The sequence below is a fragment of the Elephas maximus genome, chromosome 1, assembly GCF_024166365.1.
Source record: "Elephas maximus indicus isolate mEleMax1 chromosome 1, mEleMax1 primary haplotype, whole genome shotgun sequence".
Lineage (NCBI taxonomy): Eukaryota > Metazoa > Chordata > Mammalia > Proboscidea > Elephantidae > Elephas > Elephas maximus.
The window spans coordinates 98,362,040-98,381,765 of NC_064819.1; the positions used below are offsets into that span (position 1 = coordinate 98,362,040).

At 48.9% G+C, this 19,726-nt stretch overlaps 1 protein-coding gene across 2 annotated transcripts; it reads right to left on the reverse strand.

The window, feature by feature from the left end:
• Positions 1-413: 413 nt before the first annotated feature.
• On the reverse strand, positions 414-16,204 carry TULP1 (TUB like protein 1). 2 transcript variants are annotated; one of them, XM_049891611.1, is made up of 15 exons: positions 16,158-16,204; positions 15,989-16,040; positions 15,531-15,621; positions 15,087-15,245; positions 14,108-14,260; positions 12,757-12,858; positions 12,563-12,682; positions 12,101-12,219; positions 8,253-8,258; positions 7,983-8,153; positions 7,686-7,798; positions 5,850-5,964; positions 5,676-5,774; positions 2,156-2,327; positions 414-547 (listed from the first exon to the last, which is right to left on the reverse strand). In XM_049891611.1, the coding sequence occupies exons 1-15, from the start codon at positions 16,202-16,204 to the stop codon at positions 414-416; spliced, it is 1,653 nt and encodes a 550-aa protein (XP_049747568.1). The 2 variants fall into 2 exon arrangements, with proteins under 2 accessions (XP_049747568.1, XP_049747618.1); XM_049891661.1 differs by lacking the exon at positions 15,087-15,245.
• Between the last annotated feature and the right edge of the window lie 3,522 nt (positions 16,205-19,726).

Consider the following 19,726-nt stretch of genomic DNA (forward strand, 5'->3'; position numbering starts at 1 on the left):
GGATGCGGGTACCCGGCCGTAGTCCCCCATCACCTACCCCCTCCTCCGAGCCCGCCCCAGCTCCTCGGAGCCCTAGCGCGGTCCCGGAGGGGGTTAAAACAACACGGACTACTGCTCCCGGACAGGAAGTGACTGGGACGCGGGGAGGGGGGGAGATAGGCGGGGCAGGCGAGCTCCGCGACCAGATGTGCAACTCCAACTCCAGATGTTCTTCATCTCCGTCCAACCCCTGCTCTGCGCTCCTCCTCTGCCTCGCCCTGTGCCAGGCTGGGGAGTGGACGGAGGTCACCGGGAGGCAGTGAGGGTCGGCCCCCGACAAGGGAGGAGTCTTCCTTGGGGGCTTTCATAAAAGGGACCCCACTGAATTCTTCCCCCCCCCGGCGGGCTCTGGGGGCGCTGAGGGGGTGCTGAGGTCACTCGCAGGCCAGCTTCCCGTCGAAGCTGGAGAGGGCGATGGCGAAGGCCTGCAGGGCGCACAGCGGATACCGGTAGTCCAGGGTGAAGGCGTCCTCGGCCACGCGGCCGAACTGCAGCACGATGTAGTCAGCTGTAGGCACAGACAGGGGTAGGGGCGGCCGAAACTTCCTGGGACCACCGTTCTAGCAGGCAGTGCCCCCAGCATTGCGAGAAGTCTTCCTTGCATTGAGACCCCAACCCTCAGCCACCATTCAGTTATTTACCCTCCACCCATCCCCCCCCCGTACCTATCTCCCCAATCAGCCCCACCTGCAGCTTTACCTTCCATCAGACTGTAAGCCCCTAAAGGCAAGAACACTGCCTTATCTGTGGGCCACTCAGGGCCATGCATACAGCAAGTAAATAATCACATAAAGGACCTTGTCAAATTTCCCCAAGCCCAGAACCCTTCTATTCTAATTTCTCTTGTCTTCTGGCCCCATTTCTTCTTCCCATTCCCAGGCCCCAGTCCCGCCTTAGACCCTCAAGGCTTGATTCCTTGACTAGCCCCCTACTTCCTTCCTCAGCCAGTCTCCCAACTCAGCCTCCATCTCATCTCTGGCCCAGGTTCCCAGCTCCATCCCAACACCTCCCCCAGCATCTATAGGGACAGGAAGCTGCTAAAAATACCCCCAACCTCCGCAGGCCAGGCTCCACCAGAAATGTGATCTGGAGAGCAGTTTTCCAAGGCCCCAGGACAGGTGACAAGGAGGGGACAGCCCTAGGACAGAGTGGGGGATGGGGACTTACTCAGTGTCAGCCCAACCCTGTGAACCTGGAATCTCTTGGGAGATATCCTTCTATCTCCAAACTTCCTCACCCCAGTGGGGGCCTCTCCCCCTGGCTTGTAACAGGGACATTTTTACTTAATTGTGTTCTGGGCACATCTTGTTTCCCTAACTCCTAGAGGGCAGGCATTTGACCTCACTTGAGAGAAGACATAGACACTCAGAAATTCTTGATCTATATTCCCTGCTTCTTAAAAGGCAGCCATCTTGAAGAAGTTAAGAGCTCAAGCACTAGAGTCAAACTACCTGGGTTCTAACCCAGCTCTCTCTCTTATTAGCTATGTGACCTTGGGCAAGCCACTTAATCTCTTTGTGCCTCAATATTCCTATCTGTCAAATAAGCATAATAATAGTACCTTCCTTACAGGTTGTTGTCATGATCAAGTGATTCAACATCTGTGAAATCCTGATGTGTTTGTGAAATAAATGGGGGCCTGTCTAACTGCCTGGAGGAGCTAAGAGATGATGGGCAAGGGGCTACTCTCTCTGAGGCCCAGCCCTCTTTGACCACCAAGGAGTTGGGTATTAGTGATATTCTAACTGTAGTAGCTCAACCCTTCCTTCAACACAGTCTTACCCAGAATACCCCAGTATCTACTCCAAAAAAAAAAAAAAAAATTTTTTTTTTTAGAGTAGATACTCCAAGGCTCTGGTTAATGCTGGGATGAGGGTCTGGAATTCTAAACTCTGAGACCTGCTCAGAATATCTGAGGCTCCTGGAAGCACAGTACCAACGTCTCTGGAGGAGAGGGTGACCTTGCTGGATGTTCCAGCTCCCGGGATAAAAGACTGCGCCAGGCTTTGTGTGTAATATGTGTGTGAGAGAGAGAGAGGTGGTGGGAGAGGACTGAGTGAGAGTCAGGGTCCTGGGGGTGGGGTGAAGAGCCTGGCCTGGGCCCTCAGATACTCACGGTCATCAGCGTGAACAATCTGGAAGTTCTTGACCGATGCCTGGGTGACACGGCCTTGGAAATTGAGGGTGTAGGAGCCACTGTCCTCATTCCAGACAGGTGGTTTGTTGTGCAGCTCAATGAGGCTCTCCAGCGTCTTGTTCTGCCAGCGCACCAGCAGCCCGTCACTGGCCTGGGTGCCCAGGCAAGTAGGTAAGAAGGCGACAGGCAAGATAGCTCAGGACCCACTGTGGGAAGGGCCTACAGAGAGCATCTGTGTGCTAGACCCGGGGCCTGTGCCTGCCTTTGCGAGTATGTGGCCTTGCAGCCTGCATGTCTACATCTGCTCAGAGTGTCCTAGAAAGCATGCCTGGTCTCTGTGGTGTCCTTGTGGGTGGGATGGACATCTGTGAAGTTGGGGCTTTATGGTCTGTGGGATGGCAAAGCGGAGGGAGAGGAAATGGAAACTTGGCCCTGTCTTATAAGTGGTATCTGGCACACAGTGGGTGCTCCGTGCCATCAGGACTCAAGGGGCCACAGGAAATGGCTGAATGCCAGCACCTGATTACAGACATTCTAGGACTTCAAGGAGCTCACAGTCGAGCTTGGGGAGATGGACAGGTAAACAGCGGTTAAAATACAGCGTTCTTGCAGGAGCTTCTGAAAGAGGGAGCAGGGTCGGTATGATGGTGCTTTTGAAATATTCTCTTGACTCTCCTTGTCACCTGTTCACGTTCTTGACTTGGAGTGGGTCCCTCAAGATCACCTCCTCCAAGAAGCCTTCCTGACCCTAGATTTAGACATCCCAGCTCTAAGCTTCCACAACACCTTGCTCCTACCCCCTGCATTGTAATGGACTGAATTAGATGCTATGAGGGCAGGAACAGTATTTTATTAATGTCTCTGTGCCTGTTTCCCTCACAATGGGAGTGTTGTGAGGATTAAATAATAGCACACAAAGTGTTATTTAGAGCACTTCCTGGCACAGAGTAGGGGCTCAGTAAACATATTATTTTGATGTTGACTGTTGGGTTGATGGAAACCCTGGTGGCATAGTGGTTAAGTGCTACAGCTGCTAACCAAAAGGTTTGCAGTTTGAATCCACCAGGCGCTCCTTGGAAACTCTATAGGGCAGGTCTACTCTGTCCTATAGGGTCGCTATGAGTCGGAATTGACTTGACGGCAACAGGCAGGCTTGTTGGGTTGATTATGGATCTCCAGTGCTCGGCACAGAGTAACATGTTTAACAAATGACTATGTTGTTAACTGCCATTGGCCTCTGACTCAGGGCTATCCCATGCACAACAGAATGGATCATTCCTCTGATCTGTTGAAGATTGGACCATTGTGATCCATGGGGTTTTCAGTGGCCGATCTTTGGAAATAGGTCACCAGGCCTTCCTAGTCTGTCTTAGTTTGGAAGCTCCACTGAAACCAGGGCTTCGAACTGGTTCGTTTTGGTTTGACCCCTGCTGAAAATTTGCCTTTCCACCCCAAATACACTGAATTGGAATATAGATTTTAACAAGATTCCAGTCTGGATCTTTTTGACCAGTTCAAAGCCCTGGTCGAAACCTGTTCAGCATCATAGCAACATGCAAGGCTTTGCTGACAACGGGTGGTGGCTGCACATGAGGTGCGTTGTCTAGGAATCGTACTCAAGTCTTCTGCATGGAAAATGAGAATTCTACCACCGAACCACCACAGCCCTCATGATAACTGACTACAGAATGAATAAACTGTGGGGTGAAGAGGAGAGACCCAAAGCAGCACCAGGTAGTTCTTATCAAGCCCAAGAAAGGGCAGGAGGCACTGCCTCTGGAGGAGTTGAGTGTTTACTCTAGACACAGGTAGCATGGACATCTGTGAAGATGGGGCTTTATGATCTGTGGGATGCCACAATGGAGGGCGAGGAAATAAAAGCTTGGGCCTGCCATATAAGTGGCATCTAGTTGAGGGAACTGTCCCTCAAGACCATCACCTCCTACACTGGTGCCGTAGGGGTCAGCTGGACCTTTATTTATGGCGTGACTTTCCAGCAGGGATGGATGTATGAACTGCTGGCAGGGGTATTTTTCATTGTAAATTAGTAAAGCGACATTGGTCTCCTGTGAGTAGGGGACACGTAAGCCATTCAGTCTCTGACATCCTGGCTTACCTGACCTGTAGTGCTGACATCCTGCAGGAAACCACCTCTTTCCTGGACATCTCTCCGTTTTACCCACCCAGCCACCCACACGCACATACAAAAACCAAACCCACTGCTGTTGAATTGATTCTGACTCATAGCAACCCTACAGGACAGAGTAGAGCTGCCCCATAGGGTTTCCAAGGCTGTGATCTTTACAGAAGCAGACTGACACGTCTTTCTCCTGGGGAGTAGCTGGTGGGTTTGAACTGCCGATCTTTCTGTTAGAAGCCAAGTGCTTTAACAACTGCGTCACCAGGGCTCTTCCACATACACAGATGCACACAAAACAAACAACAATTTGCTTTTTAAAATGTCAGTCAAGTCATGTCACTTCTTTGCTCAAAACTCTGCTTGTTGTCATAGTTGTTAGCTGCCACCAAGTCGGCCCCTACTCCTGGTGACCCTATGCACAACGGAACAAAACACTGCCTGGTCCCGTGCCATACCCGTGATAGGTTGTAGATCAGACCATCGTGATCCGTAGGGTTTTCACAGGCTGATTTTCGGAAGTAGATCACCAGGCCTTTCTTCCTAGTTTGTCTTAGTCTGGAAGCCCTGCTGAAATCAGCATCATAGCTTTCCATTTCTCTCAGAGTAAAAATCATGGTTATAAGGGCCTGGTCTTCCCCTTCCCCTTACCTCTCTGACCTCGTCTTCTTCCAGCCATTCTAGCCACCTTGCTATCTCTGAAGCCCACCAGGCACCCTCCTGCCTCACGGCCTTTGTACTGGCTTCTCTCTCTGCCTAGATGCTCTTCCCCCAGATATCTGCAGTCTCGCTCTTTCACCTCCTTCAAGACTTTACTCAAGTCTCACCTTCTCAGTGAGGCCCCCTCTGACCACTATGTTTAATACTGAGAAGTATACACACACTTCCCATCTCCCTTGTTTCTTTTTTTCCATAGCACTTATCACCTTCTTACATACTTCATAATTTACTTATTGGTCATGATTATTGTCTGCTGTCTGTCTCCCTCCACTAGAATACCAGCTCCTCGAGGCAGAGATCTTGTTTTGCTCACTGATGTCTTCTAGGTGCCTAGACTAGTACTTGGCACTCCAATATGGGTGTTGCATGAATATATCAAAGAATGATTTGATGTAAGCTATGAAAAAAACCTGCTGTGATTGTCTTAGTGAATTCAATTACAAAAAACCTGAATTCATTCAACAGGCTGCAGTAAGAATCCCAGAGAGAATGGATTGTGGGTGCAGGTGATGAGCGTGCTCAGAGCGGTTGGGCATTGAGTAAAGGAAGCCCTCACCCCTCAGCCCTCCCAGGGTGGGGTGCGGGTAGGTCACACAGGAGCAGGACCCTCAGGGATAGGGATTAGGGAGGTACAAGGCTCACGTTTCGGGGCCGGATGGGGACTCTCTCGTCGTCTGAACTCATGCCCGGAATGATGACAGTCATGCGCCGCGGTCCACGGAAGCCCAGCACATTTGTTTCCTGGGAGGGAGATGGCCATTAGGCTGGACCATGCAAGGGGAAGGGCCTGTCATGGGGGACACGGGGAGTTCTCACATAGATCACGGCTGCCAGCTCCTGACGCAGGCTCCCCACATCAGCGCCCCCTCCTCCACGGTGTGGGTTCCTCCCATTGTCAAAGACGGTGAAACGGTTCCCCAGGAGGTTAGACCTGCAACCAGGGCAGGGCTGAGGGGATTCCATATGCCTGTCCCAGGGCCCTTCCTTACAGCCAAGCAGTTTTAAGAACTTCCTAAATCAAGGGTGGGGATGTCTTGGGACAGAGCAATCCATGTCCCCTGATATTTGGAAGTTCTTTTTGAAAGGTTTGGATCTAGAAGGAGACTGCACAGTGTTCAAATTCCAGTTCCATCTCTTACTAGCTGGGTGACCGTAAGCAGACTACTTGGCCTCTCCGAGCCTCGGTTTCCCCATCTGTAAAATGACCATAACAACACTAAAACCCCAGTGCCCTCGAGTCGATTCTGACTCATAGTGACCCTACAGGATGGAGTAGAATTGCCCCATAGAGTTTCCAAGGAGCACCTGGTGGATTTGAACTGCCGACCCTATGGTTAGCAGCAGTAGCACTTAACCACTACACCACCAGTGTTTCCATAACAACACTAGCTACCTCATTTGGTTGATAAAAGGATTAAATGAGTTAGTATTTGGAAGATACCTTGAACTATATCTGATACAAAGGTTGTTGTCGTTAGGTGCCATTGAGTCAATTTTTGACTCATAGAGACCTCATGTGACAGAGTAGAAGTGTCCCATAGAATTTCTAGGCTCTAATCGATGACACTGTGGTTTTTTTTTTTTTTTTTTTTTAAATCTTTACTGAAGGAGCCCTGACGCAGAGGTTAAGAGCTCGGCTGCTAACTGAAAACTTGGTGATTTGAACCCACCAGCAGCTCTGTGGTAGAAAGATGTGGCAGTCTGCTTTTGTAAAATTACAGCCTTGGAAACTCTACAGGGCAGTTCTATTCTGTCCTATAGGCTCTCAATGAGTTGGAATTGACTGGAAAGCAAGTTTGTTTGTTTTTTTAATCTTTACGGGAGCAGATCGCCAGACTTTTTTTTTCTGCATAGCCACTGGGTCAGATCGAACCACCAACCTTTTGATTAGCAGCCGAGTGCTTAACTGTTGTACCACCAGGGCTCCTTGATACATAGGTAGATCTTATATAAGTGTTAAACATATAAATAAAATAAATCAGGCCTGGCTGAGGGGTTCACTCACACAACCTCTTAGATTTGTGGTGAGGACTCCATGAGACAACAGATGCAGAGATATAGCATGGAGTAACCAAATCAAACCAAACCAAACCTGCTGCCCTGGATTCAATTCTGAGTAGAACTGCCCCATAGGGTTTCCAAGGCTGTAATCTTTCAGACTGCCAAATCTTTCCAACTGGTGGGTTTGAAGTGCTGAACTTTCAGTTCGTAGCTGAGTGCTTAACCACTGCACCACAAGGGCTCCTTAGATAGAGTAGGTGCTGACTATTTGTTCATTCATTCATTCATTTACTCCGTAAATACTGAGTAGCTACTATGTGCCAGGTGTTCAAGTATGAACAAAACAGCCACGGTCCCTGCCTTCATGGTGCTTAAGCCCTGCTCCAAGTTAGGTTCCTTAATCAGCAGTGTCCGCATCACCTCAGCGCTTGGTAAAAATGCAGACCCTCAGGCCCACTTCAGACTCACGGACTCATTTTAATAAGACCCCCAGGTGAGTTGTGCTCATCAGAGTGTGAAGAACCCTGGACTAGTGGACATTTCCTGAATGTTCAACATGGTGGTCGCTGTGCCAGGCACAGCGGGCAGAGATGACTGCCTGTGGCCCTCTTGCTGACCCAAGCTTCCCCGCCCCGGGAAGCCCAGCCCCACCTCAGCTTCCCAATGAAATTCTCCCCTCCTCGGGACAGATTGGTAGGGTCACTGGAGATGAGGTAATTGGCTGTTTTGCTCCGTTTGCGTTTCCGGCCAGCCAAGAGGAACACCTGGGGACAGAGAGACAGGTGAGAGGATGGGAAAAGAAGACAAGGTGAAGGAAGGAGGTGGGCTGAAGGGAAAGAGAAGGTCTTTTTGCCCTGTAGCCCCTCAATCCTTCTGGTCTCAGATTCTCCCTCAGCCCAGGTCCTGGCACCTCCATGCTCTATCTCCTGTCACCTCGTCCCTACCAACCTTCTTCTCGGTGTCCAGATGCAGAAAATAGGAGGGATACAGGCCCCGATCCATGCCCTTCTTGTCGCGGGTCAGCCGGCAGCGCACCGTCCGGCCCTGGGGGGCAGGCCGCAGCACAAACTCTCCAGGTTCATCCACCTCCACAGGTGGGGACAGGGCCCTCTCTTCCTTCTGGGTGGAGGCAGAGGGTGCATCAGCCCCAGAGCAACAGCCCAGCCTCCAGCTGGTCCATGGTGCTGGGACATGGGCAGGGCAAGCAGGACAACTCACCGCTTTCTGTTGGGGGAGAGAGCAGAGAGGCTGGCTAAGCACTGGCCTGGGCCCCCTAAGGCTGGGCCACTTTACTCCCTCACACTTTCCCAACAGCCAGTCCAGTAAGGCCATGTTAGAAGGCTCTGGGAGCTTTGTGCTTTATTATTATTTTGTGTAGCTTGTGGCTGAGACCAGGCTCTGGAGCCAGATAGCTTGGGTTCAAATCCTAATTCTACCACTGACTGCCATGTTGGCCAAGTTTTAACCACACTGTAACTGAGAAGTAGGCAGGGGTGGCAGTAGACACCTGGGACAGACCTTACTTAATTGATACATTTAACAAACACTTTTATAAAGTCTACCAGGGGGCCAGGCATAGTTCTAAGCACTTTGCAAATATTAACTCACTTAGTCCTCGTGTCAACCCACTGAGGTAGTTGCCCTCATTTTACAGATGAAGAAACTGAGACTTTGAGTGGTTAGGTAACTTTAAGTTTACATAGGTAGTAAGAAGAGGAGTTGGAATTTGAATCCTGTCCAGTCTCCTGTCAGATCTAGAGCCTTCAGAAAGACCTTCTGTCATGTAGATACTATCTCAGGGCGTTTACTGAAGCTGAGGGCATAGTAAGCACTATAGAAGGGTTAGCTACGATTATTGTTGTGTTTGTTAGTTCCTGTTGAGTTAATTCCAATTCATGGAATCCCCATGTGCGCAGAGTATAATTGCTCCATACGGTTTTCAAGGCCGTGACCTTTCAGAAGAAGATCGCAAGGCCTGAATTCCAGGTGCCTCTGGATGGGTTTGAACCTCCAACTTTTTGGCTAGCAGTTGAGTGCTTAACCTTTTACACCACCCAGGGACTCCACTATTATTATTTGCATCTAGTAAATACTTAATGAATACAGCGGCCAGCCACCAAGATGCCTCCCAGTGAACTCTGCCTCCTAATATTCATGCCCTGGGTATCAGAGTTGGTCTCTGTGATCAATAGAATATGACAGAAGTGATGGTGTGTCACTTCTAAGGCTAGGTCATAAAAGCTATTGTGGCTTCAGTCTGACCCCTCTCTCAGACCACTTGCTCTGGGGGAAGTTAGCTGCCATGTAAGAACACTCAAGCAGCCCTATGGAGAAGTCCATGTAGCATGAAACTGAGGCCTCCAGCCAACAACCATGTGAGTGAACCATCTTAGATGTGAGTCCTCCATTCCCAGTCAAGCCTTCAGAGTGGCCACATCCACAGCTGATATCTTCACTGCAATGGCATGAGATACTCTGAGCTAGAACTACCCTGCTAGGCTTCTCCTAGACTCGTGACCCACAGAAATTGAATGCAATAACAAATGTGTTTTTTTAAGATGTTAAGTTTTGGGGTGATTTATTACACAGCAATAGATAACTTATGTGAAGAATGATATAACTTGGAGCCTGGGTGACACAAACGGTTTGCAATCGGCTGCTAACCTAAAAGTTGGTGATTCAAACCCACCCAGTGGCTCAATGGGAAAAAAAAAACCTGGTGACCTACTTCTGTAAAGATTACAGCCAAAGGAAAGAGGCCCTGGATAATTCAAGCATCATTGAAGAAAAACAACCAAGTGCCTGACCTCAGAACCTACTACACAGTTATGGTAGTCAAAAACAGTTTGGTACTGGTACCATGACAGACACATTGACCAATGAGAATCGAGAACTCCGATGTAAATCAATCCACCTACGGTCACTTGATCCTTGACAAAGGCCCAAATCCATCAACTGAGGAAAAGACAGTCTTTTTAACAAATGGTGCTGGCAAAACTGGATGTCCATCTATAAAAAAATGAAACAGGGCCTATACCTCACATCATACACAAAAACTAATGCAAAATGGATCAAAGACCTAAATATAAAACCAAAAACTATAAAGATCATGGAAGAAAAAACAGGGTCAACGCTAGGGGTCCTAATATACATCTGGAGTAAGGGAGAATGAAGAAAATCAAAGACACCAGAGAAAGATTAGTCCAAAGGACTAATGGACCACAACTACGACAGCTTCCACCAGACTGAGTCCAGCATAGCTAGATGGTGCCTGGGTACCATCACCAGCTGCTCTGATGGGGATCAAAATAGAGGGTCCTGGACAGAGCTGGAGAAAAATGTAGAACAAAATTTAAACTCACAAAAAAAAGGCCAGATTTACTGGTCTGACAGAGACTGGAGAAACCCCGAAAGTATGGCCCCCAGATGCCCTTTTAACTCAGTACTGAAATCCCTCCCGAAATTCACCCTTCAGCCAAAGATTAGACAGGCCCATAAAACAAATAATAATACCCTTAGCTCAATCATATATACAAGACAAAATGGACACACCAGCCCAAAGACAAGGATGAGAAGGTAGGAGGGGACAGGAGAGCTGGACAAATGGAAATGGGGAACCTGAGGTCCAGAAGGAGAGAGTGTTGACACATTGTGGGGTTGGCAACCAATGTCACAAGATATGTGTATTAATTGTTTAATGAGAAACTAATTTGCCCTGTAAACCTTCACCTAAAGCACACACACACAAAAAAGATTACAGCCAAGAAAATCCTATGAAGAAGTTCTACTCTGTAACATGTGGGGTCGCCGTGAGTTGGAATCAATTTGATGGTAATGGGTTTGGTTTTCGTCTGCTCACTGAGAAACCCCTAATAACAATTTTCTGGCTTAAGACTGTTGGGTTGCCTGGCCTCGCCTGGGGACCTCATGACTCCCCTTCTGTTCTCACGAACCTGTGCCCTTTGCCCTCATATCATATCTTTCACCAGAAGGAGAACCAAGATTCTAACTCCATTTTTCCCACAGAGAGAGAATGGACTGCAAGCCTGCATATGTGCATTGGAGAATTAAATGCTATTTGTGAGCCACTAGGAAGCCCTGATGTGTTGTGGTTGTTGTTTTTGCTAAGGGTAGGTCTGCCCTTTGTGTGAGGTGAGGCTGGTGTGGGGGAGCAGGCCCTTAGTCATTGGGTCCAGCGTGTCTATTCTCCACTCCAAGCTGCTCCAGAAGAAACTTGAGAAATGCTAGACTATGTCTGGATTGTGATTTGGAGAAAGCAGAGCTTTCTCAAACCCTTCCATGGCTGTGAATCTCAAGGGTCTACTGTGTGAAGGTTGCTTTGCAGTTATATTCCTTCTGGGAGATACTAAACTGGCCTTTCAGTTTATACATCAGCATCTGGTGATCTTGGTTAATGTGTATCAACCCCCCAAGACCTGACTACTCCTGTACAAATCAATAAACCTACAAAGCTAAGACCTGAGTCCTGCTCGAGGAGTGACACCTCCACTGGTGGAAGCTTGTTTCTCAAAGACTTTTGTCATTTTCTCTCCCCAGTTGGACCCTTCTCTCCTGCTTGGGCCTGAGCCCTGTTGATGGGCAGGCACAGTATTAAAAAAGGTTTAACACCCTGTTTTGTGCCCACGGGGAGTCCCCGATCAGAATGGATACTGGGCAACCTGGAGGAGGTTGTTGAAGGCCCCCGACAGCCTCCAGTTGAAGACTGTTAATAGCCCCGACAGTTAGCCCTTTAGTTGCTAGATCGTGAGAAGGTTTGGGAGGTCCTGGTGCCCTTGGTCCTCATTCATATCCTATCCATCACATGATGGGGAGCCAAGATTCTATCCCCAAGTAACTCCAAAATCCTAGCCCAGGAGGTCCTAGAATCTAGTCCACCAACTTCAGGTCCCTGCCATCGCTTCCCAAGGGGACTGAAGCTGATGGCAATGGTAAGTGCTGTGGAAGGGTTAGCTACTACTGCTATCGTTGCTGTGTTAGTTGCCCTTGAGTCAATTCTGACTCATGGCAACCCCACGTGTGCAGGTCCTTCACCTCTGGGTCCCAACCTTTTTGCCTTTTCCTTTTGCTTTTCCCTTCTGATTGCTATTCTTGGTTGCCACAGTTGCCATCTCTTCCTCCTTATCTTCTTCCTCCTTCCTTTCCGCTTCTGGGCCTTTGGAAGTACCTGGGTATGGGCAGGGAGGGTGGGAGACAAGCCTGTTGATCTCTTACCCTGCTGAAGCACTTGATGGTTTACAAAGAACTTTTAACACCCATGTGTCACTTGGACCTTTCCCACAACCCTAGAGGCTCAAGCCTATATTATTATTGTCAGAGACTCAGAAAGGCTAAGACACTTGCTCATGGCCACGCAGTTATTAAAGTGGGTATCCAGGTGCCCCAAAGCTTCTGACTTTAGATCCCATACTCTTTACCCTTCACTGCACCATGTGATGTGTGGGTCCCCCAGATCCCTGTCTCCAGGACTGCCTCATGATGTCAGGGCACCAGAGGTTACTGGCACTCACCTTTCTTCTTCCAAGCCTTCTCAGCTGGAACACCTTCTCCAACCAGAAACATGGCTGCTGGGATCTTCTTCCTCACTCTAGCTGGGCTCACCGAGGGGTCCTTGTCAGCCTCGCCAGGCCCTGCATGTGTGGGTGGGAAAGGGTCACAATTCCCCACACACAGGGTCCCCTGCTCCTCCTCAGACCAGGCTCACCTTTCTTCCTTGTCTTTCTTATCTTGGTCCCTTCCCCTGCTGGAGACTCTTTCTTCTTAATTCGAAGAGGTTTTGATGGGGGGACAGGACTTTCCAGGTCCCCTGGAAATGCATGGTGGGTGTTAGACAAATAAGGGGCCTATTGGAGCTGAAGGCCACCTTCCAACCCACTCATCCTTCCTCTAGTTCCCAAGCCTTTGCTTTCTAGGACCCTGAACACCACCCCCCTCCAGTCCAGGAACAGGCAGGTCAAATACTAGGAGCTTAGCAAGCAATTGCTGAACGAGTGGATGAATGAGTGAATAGATGGGTTAATGAATGTCAGGGCTTTTAACTGAGCCTCTGAATCCCAGCTCTCACCCCATCTTCTCCTTCCCTCAGAGGCCCAAGGTTCTAGTTGCTTGTATGTGTTTAAGACAGGTTGCTGTCACCTGTAGGGCCAGGTACCCAGGCCAGGCCATCACAGTATTTATTCATTGTTTTATTTTCACTGTTATTGTTGTTAGGTGCTGTCGAGTCCATTTTTGACTTATAGAGACCTCGTGTGACAGATTAGAACTGCCCCATAGGGTTTTCTAGGCTGTAATCTTTATGGGAGCAGATCACCAGATCTTTCTCCTGTGGAGCTGTTGGGTGGGTTCCAACGGCCAACCTTTTGGTCAGCACTGTAATCACTCTGATATTTTTATAGGAATTACAACAATAATTCACATTGAGTTAAAAAAAATTGCAAAGAAAACTAAAATCCCCTATTCTTGCCTGGCTCACAGAGCACCCTGGGCAAGTGGCGCAAGGGGTGAGGGAATACACATTGATCTACATCCTTAACGGCCATCCCAAGCCCACCAAACCCACTGCCACTAAGTCAATTCTGACTTGTAGAGATTCCATAGGGTTTCCAAGGCTGTAAATCTCTACAGAAGCAGACTGCCACATCTTTCTCCCAAAGAGCATTTGGTGGGTTCAAACTGCCAACCTTCTAGTTAGCAGCCAAGCACTTTAACTGCTGTACCACCAGGACTCCTTTAGGACCATACAAAAAACCAAACCAAACCCATTGTCGTTGAGTTGATTCTGACCCATAGCAACCCTATAGGACAGAGCAGAATTGCCCCATAGGGTTTCCAAGGAGTGCCTGGTGGATTCCAAGTGTTGACCTTTTGGTTAGCAGCCAAACGCTTAACCATTGTGTCACCAGGGTGAAGAAATCATCAGAGGAAGAAATCCCCTGGGCGAGGCACTGGGTAACTTTCTGGTGTCTCAACTCCTATGTCAATGAGACTTCAAGCCCCATTTGGGCAGGGGTTTGTTTTTAAGTGCCTGTGTGCTTTCTCTGACCCTCAACACCCACCCCTTGTACCCTGGGCCTTGGCCTTCCTCTCCTTGGTGTCTGCAGAAGTTTTCTCTTTAGGGGGCTTCTTGGGAGGCAGAGGGATTTTCTCTTTCTTTTCCTCGTCCTCCTCTTCCTCGTTGCCCTCGTTGTCCTCTTCCTCATCATCATCCTCTGTATGGAGAAACTCTTCATAAAGGGGTTGGGGTGGGACTGCCTTGTCTGGGGAGCCTAGACCCTGCAGATTGCTGGGAAGTGGCGAATAGTGCCGGGGGTAGGAGCCCACACTTCAGAAACAGGAGGAAGAGGAGAGAGTCTTGGCACATTCCTTGAAGAATGGGAGTGACCCCAAAGTCCTCAGGTTTTCCCTAGTTAGGAGAGTGAACTGGAGTCGGGGAAATTCTGGGGCTTGGGAATCTCCTTCTGGAGAAAGGACCTTCTCTGCAAGCCCCTCATTTCTCTGGACAGTCTCCTGTGCCTCCCTGCTTTCTCCTTGTCCACCTTCTCACTACACCTGCGCCTCCCTGTCCTTGTTTGTCTCTCTGTTTTGACAACCCATCTGGGATACCTCTGGCTCCTTTAAAAAATCCAATTCCATTGAGTAGATTTGATTCTGACTCATAGTGACCTGTAGGACAGAGTAGAACTGCCCCAATAAGGTTTCCAAGGAGTGGCTGGTAGAATCCAATTGTTGACCTTTTGGTTAGCAGCCCTTACTTCTTAACTGCTGGGGCCACCAGGGCTTCTCTGGCTTCTAGATGTAGTCTAAGGCAAAACCCTTAAGTACGCTCTCTATGCCTCAGTTTCTCCATCTGTAAAATGAGAAAACAACAACAACAACAAAACCTCACAAGGTTTTTGCCTGGCACAAAGACAGGACAGAGGAGCAGAGGCTGTTTGCACTAGTTTTCTCTCTTTGTCTGTGGCTCCTGTTTAGCCCCCTCCCTGCTTCTCTCCACCTTGCCCTCTCTCCCCCTGCCCCCCTCAGGCCTTCTCTCACCGTCCTTCGCGTCAGGGGCACGGGATACCAGGAATGTTTCCCGGGGGTCGCGCTTCTTGGCTTCGGGGTCCCTGAGGAACTTGGTGTAGAGGGTGTGAGGCACCCGGGCCTCTGCAGGGTCAGGGACAGGCTCCTCCCGCTGCTTCCCCCTCCTCCCCGCTGAACCGGGAAGCGAGGGTCAGGCAGGTCCCGGCGGGGGCCCAGGAGACAGAGCCCCTCCCTACCTCCTCCCCTCCCCAAGGCTTCCCAAGCCTGAGGTGCCTTACCCCGAGGGACTCCTCCGGAGCTCTCAGCCTCCCCAGCTTCTACCCCTCCAGTCTACCTCCTCCCCTCTTTCCCTGGAGTGGAATCCGTGGCTCAGCAACACCCCTCGCCTGCTCTCAGACCCCCCTCTCCCACGTCCCTCATCCTGGGGGACGCCCCCCAGCTCAACCCTCTGCGTGCCTCCAGGTCTCCGGGGCTTGGATCCTATGGGGCAGGGGGACTCGGGGGCCTCTGTCTTCTTCTTCCTCAGCTTCTGTCCTGTGGCGGGTCTCTGCCGAAGAGGGGATACAGGAGAAGGAGAGGAAGGAAGGGGGGCTTGGAGGGCTGCCCATCACCTTCTAATCCCTTGAGCTGCCAGAAATAACCTCAGATTATCCGGAGAGGAGCTGCAGCCCCCTCTGCTGAGTGAGAGAGGGTGACCCCTCCCGTGCATCACACCCACCTCCAATGCCCCAAAGCCCAAATTCCTCCCTCCACTCCCCATGACCCCAAACACCGCTTTCCCCCACGAAAGTTCAGACACCCTACCCCCGATGCTGCTAAGGGAGAGTCTCCCCACCCGCTGATTCCCCAACTTGCATGGACTTAGGTCCCGCGCTGGGGTTCTTCTGCCTCCTTTGCAAGGAGGGGTGACATACCTGCTTGGGGCGCCTGTGGACCTCTGGGCTTCCGCCTTCCTCCTCATGCCCACTGAGGGTGGCAAAAGAATCAGCCAGTCCCCCTTCCCCTTCCCTGCTGGTCCCCAATTAGCCCCTGCATCTGTGCTCCTCAGGGTTCAGGTGGGGACAACATGGGGGGCTTTCGAACCTGTCTGAGGCCCACACCTCTCGGAGGGTGTCATCCTGCAGAGGCATGATGCACTGTCTTGATCTGCACCCCTTCTCTGGCTACCGTGAGTCTCTAGGAACCTCCCACCCCACACCGGCTAATCCCGGCTCAACCTCCCTCCCCTCTCCTGCCAGGCCTGGCTGAAGCTGTGAAAGCCCGGCAGCACTGTGGGAGGTGCTCCTGCCCCACCCACCACCTGGCCTCCCCAGGCCCCGGGCCCTTGACCCCCAAGTTATTCTCAAAGCCCCAGCAGTCTCAGTGGTCAATGGAAGTGTGGGAAGGAAATATTAGATGGAATCTTGTATTATTCTTTAATAAATTGACAGGAGCATGTATGTACTATCAATAATAATAATAATAATATTTTACTGTGTTTTCGGTGAAGGTTTACATGGCAGTTTAGGTTCCCACTCAATAATTTCTACAAGTTGTTCAGTCACATTGGCTACATTCGTCACAATGCGTGAACAATTCTCATTATTTCTGTTCTGGTTGTTCCATTTCCATTAATCTAGTTTCCCTGCCCCCTTACATTCTCATCTTTGTTTTAAAGAAATTCTTGGCCATTTGGTCTTGTATAGGTGATTTTTAAAAGGAGCACAGTACTTATAGGTGGTATTCATTATTTTTTGAGCCAGTTTGTTATTTAACCACAAGGTGGGTGTCATGGATTGAATCGTGTCCCCCCAAAATATGTGTCAACTTGGTTAGGCCGTGATTCCCAGTATTGTGTGGTTGTCCTCCATTGTGTGATTTTCCTATGTGTGATAAATCATAATCTCTGCCTGTGGTTAAAGAGGATTAGAGTTGGATGTAACACCCTTGCTGGGGTCACATCCCTGATCCAATGTAAAGGGAGTTTCCCTGGGGTATGGCCTGTGCCATCTTTCATCTTAGAAGAGATAAAAGGCAAGGGAAGCAAGCAGAGAGTTGAGGACCTCATACCACCAAGAAAGCAGTGCTGAGGGCAGAGCCCTTCCTTTGGACCCGCGGTTCCTGCACAGAGAATCTCCTAGTCCAGAGGAAGATTGATGACAAGGACCTTCCTCCAGAGCAGACAGAGAGAGAAAGACTTCTCCTGGAGCTGATGCCCTGAATTTGGGCTTCTAGCCTACTAGACTGTGAGAAAATAAATTTCTCTTCATAAAATCCATCCATTTGTAGTATTTCTGTTATAGCGGTACAAGATGACTAAGACAGTGACCTCAGAATATCAGTTCAGAGTTTGAAGAGTTATCTCAGGGCAATGGTCTGGGGAGTCAGCATGTGTATACAAGTTATAAAGAAATATCCCTATATTGAGAGTATGCATGCAAGTATTTTTAACTGATAGGGAAAATGATTTTTAAAAAGGTTGGAGACCAGCGATATAGTGTCCGTGTGATTAATGTCATGAGAGGGGGCTGGTTGAGAGCTGAGAAGCCTGAGGAAGAGTCCACCTGAGGAAGGGTCTTAGAGGCTTCCTGAAGCCCAAGACAAAGCTTGAAAGATTAAGAAAAGGAAGGACTCGTCAGGCAAAAAAAGATGGGGTGGGTATCTGGAAAGAGAACAGCAGGAGCAAAGGTAGGAAATGGCTTGTTGTGTTCAAAGGTCTAACACTAGAAGTTGTTGTTAGGGGCCCTTGAGTCGATTCCAACTGATAGTGACCCAATGTATAACAGAACCAAAAGTTGCCTGGCCCTGTGCCATCCTAACAATAGAAGGTATGTTTGAGCCCATTACTGCAGCCACTGTTAACCTGTCTCATTGAAGGCCTGCCTCTTTTTCACTCACTTGCCTATGCCAAGAAATTTGGAAGACAGCTAGCTGGCTAACCAACTGGAAATGACCCATATTTGTGCCCATCCCCAAAAAGGTGATCCAATGGAATGTGGAAATGATTGAGCAATATAATTAATATCAGAAACCCTGGTGGCGTAGTGGTTAAGTGCTATGGCTGCTAACCAAACGGTCAGCAGTTTGAATCCACCAGGCGCTCCTTGGAAACTCTATGGGGCAGTTCTACTCTGTCCTATAGGGTCGCTATGAGTTGGAATCGACTTGACAGCACTGGGTTTGGTTTGGTTTTTATCATTAATATCGCATGCAAGCAGAATTTTGCTAAAGATAATTCAAAAACGGCTGCAGCAGTACATTGACAGAGAATTGCCAAAAACTCAAGCAGGATTCATAAGAGGACGTGGAATGAGCACTAGTGGGGAGACGGTCAACTCCAGTGTGGGTCAACCCTGAGTCTAAGCCCTGAGCTCTACCACTTAGAAGTTACTTAGCCTCTCTGAGCCCCACATTTATAAAATGGGTTTGATAATAGTATCAGCCTGGTAGGAATGCTGTGCAGATTAAATGAGACGATAGGTAGAAAGCTGCATACAGTATGTGGTCAATAATTGGCAAATGTGCCCTTTTCCAGAGCACTTCCACTCTATCTCTGTTCTCCCAGCAAGTACAACACAGCTTGACACATGATCAGAGTTCAATTTGGAATGAGTGAATGAATGAATGCATTCTTTATTTCATTTGATTTCAGTGAGGTAGGCAGGCTAAGGTTATTATCTCCATTTTACAGGTGAAGAACCTGAGGCTCAACAAAGTGAATAGAATTGCTCAGTGTCAGCCAGGTAGAAAATTTGTTGAGCCAGGGCTTGAATCTAGCACTGTCTCCTGTTAGAGATTTGCTACTAACCCTTGCTTATATTATACAGTCGTAGCAATTAGAGATGAGTTTGAAGGAAACAGTCATGCTTTTTGTCTCCCTTCACTTTATTGGTCTACCTGATAATAGATTTGCCGTAATTAATCTTTCGGAAATACTACTTCCTTAGTTGACTTTCCCACTCAAAAGCATTCACTGGCTCCCTACTACCTAAAGACCAAGTTTAAATGTGCCGGGTTGGCATTCAAGGCTCTCCCTGATGCACCCCTAATCAGCCTTTCTAACTACAGGTTTGTTAGACCCTACTCTTTATCCAGCCCTATGGGTTTCCTTGCTGCCCTTACATTTTCTCTCCTCCTGCCTTTGTTCAAATTCCCTCCTGGAATGCCTTCTCTATGCAAAGAAACTTATTCAAATCGAAACAATCCTCAAGTCCCCAATTCCAAGATTCCCCAGTCCTCCCCTGCCTCTGAACATGTAATAACGACAGCATTTACTGATCACCTAGTTTGTGCCAGGCCTCTTGCTTCCATTCTCTCTACCTTCTCAACAATACTGATGAGGTACATGTTAACATCCCGATTCTAAAGGAGAGGAAACTTGAGGCTCAGAGAGAGTCAGAGAATATTTCCTGAGCACCTACTATGTGCCAAGCACTATGCTAAGCAATGATTGTATAGCGATGGACAAAACAATGTGGTTCCTGCCCTCATGGATCTTACATTCTCATGAGAAAGACAGATAGACATGAACACGAGCCCACAAATTAGTTACATTGATCTCACTGTTATTACTTGTGATAAATACTGAGAAAGAAAAGAACTGGGTCCCATGAGAGAGGTGGGTTCCAGTCTGGATCTAGAGGACAGACAAAGTTGTCTGAGGACGGAGTATT

Coding starts and splice junctions, on each gene's coding strand:
- TULP1 (XM_049891611.1), bottom strand. CDS start 16,204: ATGCCTCTGCAGGATGACACCCTCCGAGAGGTGTGGGCCTCAGACAG. Junction 12,859..14,107: donor CAAGGCCCAGGGTACAAGGG/GTGGGTGTTGAG, acceptor ATGCATTTCCAG/GGGACCTGGAAAGTCCTGTC. Junction 5,965..7,685: donor AATTTCATTGGGAAGCTGAG/GTGGGGCTGGGC, acceptor CCCTGGTTGCAG/GTCTAACCTCCTGGGGAACC.